The sequence below is a fragment of the Hipposideros armiger genome, unplaced genomic scaffold, assembly GCF_001890085.2.
Source record: "Hipposideros armiger isolate ML-2016 unplaced genomic scaffold, ASM189008v1 scaffold_385, whole genome shotgun sequence".
In the NCBI taxonomy this organism is placed as follows: Eukaryota; Metazoa; Chordata; class Mammalia; order Chiroptera; family Hipposideridae; genus Hipposideros; species Hipposideros armiger.
This window is the reverse complement of record NW_017731735.1, coordinates 1155011-1163859: the sequence shown is the minus strand read 5'-3', so window position 1 is coordinate 1163859 and position 8849 is coordinate 1155011. Positions and strand designations below refer to the sequence as shown.

The 8849-nt window shown below is 47.4% G+C and overlaps 1 protein-coding gene across 2 annotated transcripts in view; it reads right to left on the bottom strand.

The window, feature by feature from the left end:
• ACIN1 (apoptotic chromatin condensation inducer 1) overlaps nt 1-8849 on the bottom strand; it is an 11759-nt gene that overhangs the window by 1225 nt on the left and 1685 nt on the right. For both annotated transcript variants that reach the window (XM_019663117.1, XM_019663118.1), the window contains 10 exons: nt 8424-8565; nt 4926-4968; nt 3840-3973; nt 3588-3740; nt 3027-3168; nt 2564-2709; nt 1523-1630; nt 1275-1382; nt 748-1072; nt 539-639 (listed from right to left, as the gene is read on the bottom strand). In XM_019663117.1, the coding sequence (XP_019518662.1) occupies nt 539-639; nt 748-1072; nt 1275-1382; nt 1523-1630; nt 2564-2709; nt 3027-3168; nt 3588-3740; nt 3840-3973; nt 4926-4968; nt 8424-8565 (1402 nt within the window). The remainder of the gene's footprint in view (nt 1-538; nt 640-747; nt 1073-1274; nt 1383-1522; nt 1631-2563; nt 2710-3026; nt 3169-3587; nt 3741-3839; nt 3974-4925; nt 4969-8423; nt 8566-8849) is intronic.

Here is an 8849-nt window from a genome sequence, read left to right as displayed (position 1 = left end):
GGTGGTGGTGGTGCTCAGCAATCACATCTGTCCCTTGTCTCAGAGCCCCAGTCCCTCTAAGTGTTCACCTTTTATACTCATGACAGGTAGTGGTACCACCCATGCCTGGTCTGGCTATTTCCCTGAACAAAAACTCTCTATAGTCATGTAACATAAGCCTAAAATTCCCAAGAGGCCCGTCACAAAGAAACTTTAAAAAGCAAAAAAGACCCTAGAAATTAAAAAACAGAAATGGGTGAGTTTATAAAACATGGATTCATCAGCTACCTGAAGTCAATTTTCAAGAAGTGTGGTTGGCATAGCCAGCTTCCTAGGATACACGCAGTTTCTGTCTTTGTGTCTACCTTCATCCTCTTGGGTTTGGCTTCCCTACCGCAGACTCACCCACTGGTTCTTAAAACTGGCTCTTTCTGTGATGCTTAGTTTCTTCCCTTACTATCTTAAGCCCATCCCTGAGTCTCCCTCACTCTGGCACTCTTGTGACTCTCCACCCCCTGCCTTGCTGAGGCTCTGAGCAGACAGGAAGGCCAGTGCTCACCTGGCTATCAGTCAGAGGGAGCCAGTAGATGCAGGGAGCTGCCTTGGTCTTACGGAAAAGGTCATCCAGAAGCTTGGCGGGTGGTTCCTCCTGAGCTTTCTCTGAGGTGGAAGAAAGTGAGCCAGACTTAATGCACAGGACCATGTCCCATCGCATTTGGGTCTCTTCCCCATTGGCCAGTGGGTATATGTGCCCTCACAGCTAAGTACCTTTCTTCTCGCTCTTCTTTTCTTTAGACTTCGCACGTTCCTTGCGGCGGCGGTCACGGGACCGCGATCGAGATCGGGGCCCTTCTCGAACTTTGTCTCGATCCCATTCACGCTCTGATCGAGTTCGCTCCCGCCGCTCCATTTCCCGTTCCCGCTCTGCCCACTGTTCCCGCACTGCCCGCTCCTGCTCCCGCTGCTCTGCCCGGGGGTGCTGTGGTGGCTGGACAGGGGGCGGTGGCGGGGGGTGCAGGGGTCGTGGCACCCCTGGCTCCTCTGTCTTAGTTTCAGAGGGACGGTCCACCAAGAGGCCCCGGTGATAATCCAGCTATGAGTAGAGGACCGAGAAGGACAGTAAGGATGGAGATGACATTACTCCCAATGAAGGAGCCCAGGTAGCAGGGGACAGAGACTTTGGAGCCTGTGGTTCAACTAAAGGAACCAAAGGGGAGGCAGGAGAGGGAGAAGGAATCTCAGGAGAGGAAGACCTCCCTGCCCCTTTCCCTCCTCCCTCTCCCTAGGTTTCTTACCTCATCTTGCTCAGCATAGTCGGCACAAAGGAATTTGGGATTGGACTGGGGCCATTTGACCCCATGTAGAGCTGTGCGGGTGGCAACTGCTTCCTCTACTGTTGAGTACTGGTGGAGGAAGGGAGAAGGCAGAGGGTTCGCAACAGGCCTTCAATCCCCCCACTTGCCACAACACCCTCAAATCTGCCCACATTGGTCATAAAAGGAAACATATGCCACAAGCTAGAGAATTAGCTTTTGCCCCTCACCGTTACAAAGCAATGAGATTTGATCTTGTCGATCCAGAAGGCCTCTTCCACCAGAGTTCCTGTACGCCCCAACAATTCCTTCAGTTGGCCTAAAGTGAAGGGACGAACCTGCCAACGAAAATGGAGTTTCAAGGTTAAAGAAGGCAAGAATACTCATGTAACAAGTCTTAAAGAGTTCCCAAGCTGCTGTCACAGGAGTACAGCTTCAAAATTTGGGTGAGGGCAGAGAGGTTAGAAGCCCTTCCAGTAGGAACGTGAGAAGAGTGGTAACACTAACTGAGGCGTTATGTGCCAGGCCCTCTGCAAATTCTCAAGACACCCCTGCAGATACATTTTTCTCCCCATTTTTCAGGTGAGACAGGTTGTGAGATTAAGTACTGTATTTTGCCGTGTATAATGTGCACTTTTTGGCCCAAATTTGTGAGGGAAAAATAAGGATGCGCATTATACATGGGTAGTACTAATTCCATCTCTATATAAATGTTTTTAATTCTTTTATTTACGCTTATGAGTTAAAAGTGTAACTCTAGAAATCAGTAACGATATCCATATGCAAAATAATACCCTGGAATATGATCATGGGTTTTGTTGAATTTACGACGAACTTGCAATGACAAACAGTTCTTGGCCTTCTATGATGTCTAACTATCATAAATTTGTTACCAGTACATAAAATTTTTTGTACCTTATATCTATTCTTGTGTTTTGTAATTATGTTACATAAAATTTCTTACACCATTATGTCAAAAAATAAATGCTAAAATTCCTTTATAATCCAAAAAACAAGTACCTAAACGTACACAAATAAAAATTTGAATTAAAAAATTAAAACGAAAGATATTTTTCCCTGAAAGTTTGGGCCAAAAACGTGGGTACGCATTATAAACGGGAGGAAGATTATACATGGCAAAATGCAGTAATTTGCTCATTGTCAATGAGTGAGTAACTGGCAGATCCAGGAGTTGAACCTAAGAAGCATGAGTCCGAAGCTCAAACTCTTAACCACTCAACAAGGGTGCACTGTGGTCAACAGTGACTTACCAAATTGGAGATGTGGACGATGTTACTGATCTTGCCCCGGGGTGGGGAGGGCACCTGAGCAGTTCGGACTGGGTCATCAATTGTAATGGAAACTCCAGACTTCTGCTGGCTAATGGAACGTCGAGTTAAGGTATCTCCTAAAGTCACTATTAAACAGAACATACAAATGGTTTTCAGCAGGGAGCAATGACTTTTTTTATTCCCTACCCAGGAGTCACTCTTCCATCTGAATGTGCTGAGCAGCTGTAATGTGCAAGGCATTGTCTAGGCTAATCTCATTATGGGGATTCAAAGATTAAACAGATTGGAACCTAGCCCTCAAGTAGCTTAATAACTAGGAGGGGTAGAGAAGACATAAGGTAAAATACTTTAATAAAGGCAGGAAAACATTAAAAGAAGTCCAAATAAAATGATCTGGAAATTTGGGCAGCTGTAAGGTTTCACTCATTAATATTTCACCCACCTTTCTTTACTTCATGCTCCACAGGTGGGGGCAAGGCCACCTCTACTGAAACCTGGGGAGGTATAGGGGGTTCTGCTTCAGGCTCCTTCTCTTCTTCCTCTTCTTCCCTCTGCCCATTCTCCTGGCCCTCTGCAGGTACTACCTATGAAGTATCAGATACACAGGAATTCTTAAACATTGGCACATTTTTTTCAACATCCGGTTTTCTGGTGAAGAAAGGGTGGTACAGTCAACCTAGCATGTGCCTTCCAACTAGGGGGAGATTTCACCATTAAGTTCACCTCTGCCAGATCCTGGGATTAATGCCTCAACTCTGCCACGAGAAAAACTAAGGCAGAAGTCTGCAATTTTTTTCTGTGTGGGGCAAGATAGTATTTCAGCCTTTGTGAGCCATACAGTTTCTGTTGCAACTATTCAACTCTGCCTTTGTAACACAGAGCAGCCACAGACAAGAGCACATGAATTGGTGTGCCTGCATTCTAATAAAAGTTATTACAGGTTAACAGGTTAGATTTGGTAGGTCCACTGACCTCCCCCAACACTGGGATGCAGAAGCCTTACCTGAGTTACAGTCCGACATATTTTCAGCCCCTTGTCATGGGTCCCATCGTCACCATTACGCTCTGTCTCATCCTCAGAGATTCGGGAGTCATCAGCATGAAGATCCACAACAGCCTCCTGCCCCGCCAGGGGTTTGATGTCGGGGATGAGGCTCTGGGACACAGATACCCCCCACCCCGTTACACTGGGCCCATGTCTACTCCCACACCTCAACATGTCTCATCCTCCCTTCCCTGGCTCCTCCCACCTCACCTTGAGTGATTCAGTGGTGATACTGATGGAGGGTTTCTTCTGTGTGGTGGCTGTGCTGGCTCCCCAACGCCGCTTCCGACCAGGCTGGCCCCCCTCTGTGTCACTGTTTCCAGCTGGCACCCCCTTGGTAGCTGCTGTCCCCATGAAATAGGACCCAAGAGTTAGACGGTCTCAGGCCCTTGCTGATTCACACCACAACACCCACAGATAGCCTTCGACTGGAATTTCAGTAAAAGGTTAACTTAAGGAAATTATATTTGGGGATGGGGGAAACCATGCTTCAGAGTGAACAATAAAAGGACTGGAGCCAAATCCTGACAGATGAAAACTACTCATCTCTGAAGGCAACAGTGAAGGGTAACTACTGGGTCATCGGGAAAGTCATGATGCATTTTTGCATTGAAAAACATAGAAAAATACGTCATGACTTTTCCGACGACCCAATAGGTTGGTGAGCAGTTTCAATTTTTAGTGGCAGAACGATCTCAAGTACTGGGGAGTACAGATTGAGAATAATATGGGAATGCAGGAAAAATAAGACTGATACCAAAATCTAAGTAAAGTTAATTTAAGATCATGATGTGACCTGGTCGTGCTTTAGGTTAATCACACTACAGACTGATATTTAAATTATAAGGATCTATTATGCTTTTGTCAATTTAGAGTTCCTCGTCGGGAAAATGTTAAAAATTTTACTGCTTGAGGTGAGGGGCACTCTCATTTCCTCAAATGCTCTGTTAGAATAAAGCATATAGAGTCCCTCAAACCTACTGGTTTTGAGCGTTCAGATATCTTAAAGAATAAAGCCATGTAGGACTAGATAAGAGACACTTCAGTGTATCTCATTAGAGTTAAGAAAGAAATGTGACTGGGGAAAAATGGTAGTAATTATCTAATGTTATGAATTCCAAAATGGAACCCTACATATGCCAAGAAGATCTAGATTTGCTGGGTGAAGGTCATGGGACTGGAGGGGGTGATTGAAGAATGCCACTGAGAATGAACGGGAATCTATTTCTCTATTATTATAAACTCTGATTTTTATGGTATTCCTGACCTTTATCAGGGATGTGGGGCTAGACTTACAGAGAACGGAGATCTTCCTCTTGAATGATTTGGGCAGCGAGCTCTGTATAAAGAAGAAAAGGGGAAAAAAAAGAGAAAGAGACACACCCCAAGAGAGGGGGGAAGGAGGTTAGATGGGGAAGTCTTAGCTTAAGCTCCAAAGACACAGAGAGAGAGAGACACAGAGACAGACAGAGACCAAAATAGAAGCGGCAAACGGCAAAAACGAAGCAGAATCAATGCAAGTTAGAGAAAAAAATAAAACCAAACATCACAGCAGGGAAAAGTCATCTAGTGCATACCACACCTATGTATTAGCTTAACCAGAAATAAGCTGGAAGGGGAATTCAGTAGCCTCCCAGCCCTTCAAAGCCATCGGTCATGCCCTCTTCCACTGTCTCTATGGGGTGAGAAGTTGCCAAGCCCAACAAGCTGTGCCCAGAACTGGGTCACGTAGTACTCCTAGGTCTTCCTTGCTAACTTGAGAAAAACATGAGGAAACTAGGAAAACCAACTTTGGGATGGCAACTGTAACAAGATAATCCTTCTCTTTTTCTCAATGTCCAGCCTGACATCCACTTACAGTGGCTTTGAGTTGTTAGGACAGTGGACTTTTAAGACTGCCCAGACCCCTACCACACTGTGGAAAAGGGCAGCATCAGACCCACTGGAGATGAGGCTTCTGGGCCAAGCACCAGCAGAAAGAATTTAAAGTTCTCTTTGGTAAAGGGAGGCTTTTATGAAGGGCAGATTGTCCCTAGGGGGTCTCAGACTTTCCAACCACTGTACAGAGCTCTAGCAGAGCCTGTTTCCTCCCCTACCAGGGCTTATGCCTTAGGGGCTCTGCCAAGGACTAGAAACTTCCAAACTTGCTTTCAAGCAAGTTTCTGTCCCTAAAACTCAGTGGGAGAAAGACTATGGACAGAGCAAAAAACAGGAAGAGAAAGAAATGGGGAACAGAACATTTTTAGATTTAATGCTTATTTCTGGAAAAACTAAGAACTACCACCCTTCTAAAGGGTAAGGCAGGACCCTCTTGATGAAATCCCCTTTCCTCACCCACCCCCCAGCCCCGTTTGTGTCGTCTAACCAAGTCTCCTTGGTCTCCGTTAAGGGCCAGCCTGACCCCTAGCCAGGCCGCTCTCGATGGGTAAGTTAGTGAGAAAAAAAAAAAAAAAGTCTTAATTAAAACAGGAAAAACATGAACCAAATAAATAAATAAATCCAATAAAGAAATCAGAAAAATAAAGATAAAGAAAAAAATTAAAATAAAAGATTAAAAAAGAAGAAGAAAATAAAGAGGAAAATAAACTAGGAATATGACAAATGTTCCAGGTACCATCTCACACCTGGGATCTTCAGTTCAGCCAATCGCACCTCACTGTGTACTGTATCTAGTCAACCGCCGGTCCAATCAGAATGAGCCCTCCCTGCTAGGCGCTGTGCAATTGGTGGGGGGTTGGGTTGGCAAAAAAGGTGGGCGCACGGCGTGGTGGTCAGCACGGCACTGCCAGAGTCCTCCCAGGGGCGCAGGGGGGGCGGGAGGGAAACGTGTGGGGGGACGCTGCCCAGTTTCCATGATGTCAAGACAGTTCACTGGTGGTGGCCAGGCTCAGCGAGGGGTACAGGGGGGAAAAGGGGCAGAGACATCAATCCCAGCCCTGTAGGGGCATCATCTTGCAGTCCCTGATGAGACGGCCTGTGAGTAGCAGGAATGGTCCTGGCCTTTTATCGTGAGAGGCAGGCAGGACCCTATGTCCACCAGTAGCAAGCTGCAGCAATACCACCCAATACTTGGAATCCAGGTGATGACTCCAGAGTCCCTTTCTCCTCTGCCTGTAACTGGGGAGGGGGTCCTCTCACCGAGTGGGATCATGGAACCTCTGATGAAGGCAGCCTGGGGGTAGAAGGTGGACAGCCCCAGGACCTGGCACACATTCAGCAGCAAGGTCAGAATGCTCTTCTTCTGAGAGTTGTGTGTGGCATCTCCTCAGGGACTCCAGCTGAGACAGTAGTTCCAGGCAGGTGGATGGATGAGCCCCTGCCTCCAGGGATGGAGGAGAAGTTGGAGCGACCAACATGCTGCCCTTCACCATGGACAACAGGGACCAAAGGGAAGTCCATCTGATGAGCAAGTGGTGATACATGGCTGGGCTGTCATCAGCATTAAATCCCTGGGCTCAGACCCTAGACTTCTCTGCAGGGTTCCTAGTCGTCACAGCTTAAGCTGAAAGCCCCACTCGGTATTTTACAGCATGGCACTGTGATCACAAACATTGACTCTTTAGGAGGTCTTGGTGCCCTAGATGGGGATCCCAACAGTCTGTAGCAAACAAGGCAACCCACAGTACTCAAAAGAGTAAGGGCATGTGAGCAGGCGCCCCAGCACTGACACAAGCTCTTCTTGGGGTGTCCCAAATAGGGAGATGATGCAAGTCCACCCCTTTCCAAATGCTTTTTTGTTTTCTCAATACAAGTCTCTCCAGAACAGTGCTCTTCTTGGCCCCCTGATGTAAGGCAGGGAGGCAAAAGGGGGCCCATCACAGGATCCCATATACATGCCCCCCTCTGGCCAAGACACCTGGATAGCAGACTCGGCTCTGACTGGGCAGCTCAGTAGCAGCGGGTGGGTCCAGAGGAAGAGGCGGCATCAGCGATTGGCCAGTTGGGCAGGGTTATATTTTACGGGCGGATTACCGTACATGAGGTACTTGGACAAAGTTTTACGGGGAAGAAGGACCTTGTAATAAATAATATTCTGCACATCAAATCACTTTCACCGGCCCCCACCCCCGCAACACACACCAAAGAAAGGCTACACACACAACAGTCCCTCCCACCATGTTACCCCACTCCCAAACCCAGCTAACTCTGTCTCTATTACTTTAAGAGCCAAGAAGACTTCGCTGGATCTAATGGGGGGAGGCCCCTGAATTGGGTGCAGGACACAAGATAGTATATGTGCCAAAAAAGGGGATAGAGGGGTCACAGAAATGGAGAAGGGGCCTTCAGGATCATCCCAGGTGCTGGCTTTTAAGTAGCTACATCTCTGCAATTAGACCACTGGGGGGCAGATGAGGAACAAAAATTCCTCAGCATGGCTGGTCAGCTGAGAACCACCAAAGCCCACTAGATGGCGTTGAGCTACAACAGGCTTTTAAAAAGGAGGGAAAGCTAAAGGAGTTACCACAGGAAGAAGCTTGAGGAGGTGGCAGGGAAAGCTGAGCCTGGGTCTTAGATAAAGGACCATTAACTGACTTTCCCGTTAGTTATAAACTTCCAAAGTCTGGAATGCACTACTTCACCATCAAGGAAAGGGGAATGAATGAGCCCTGTTCCCATCACAAGGGGTCTCCCTTGCTAAACCAGCGAATTCTCCCTTGGCCTATCCTGATCCGAGTCTCTGCCTAGCCCCTTCTTTAGCTATCCCACTGTGGATGAGGGATCACCAGAGTGGTCCACTCCTTCCCCTAGGTCCACTCCTGCCCACCCATCCCAACGGGCAGCTTGGAGATTTACCTCTTTCTTCTCCTCATCTTCAGCATTGCCCTCTTGGCGGTCATCATTGCTGACTTGGTCTGCAATAGGCATAGGGGGCTCTGGCACCTCATTTTCAGGTCTGTTTTCACTTGTGTCCATGGTCACTTCCTCCTTCTCCTCACTGACAGTATGGGGAGAGGTTGGGAGGGAAAGGCAGGAAAGAACCAAGGGGAAGAGAGAGCAAGATGTTAGGTTTTGGGTCAGGAAACTCCATGCCTCATCACTTGGGTGGGTTGGGAGGGCTGCTTTCAGATCAGACGAGAGACTTTTCTCCCCTCAGGAAAAGTGCATAGATCAGAGCAACCACATCCACCCACACTGCCCACCTGGGATAAAGCTGTGATGTGCAGGGTCAGGACTCCAACTGTTCTTAGGTTAATTCACCAAAGTACTCAATTTGAAGAG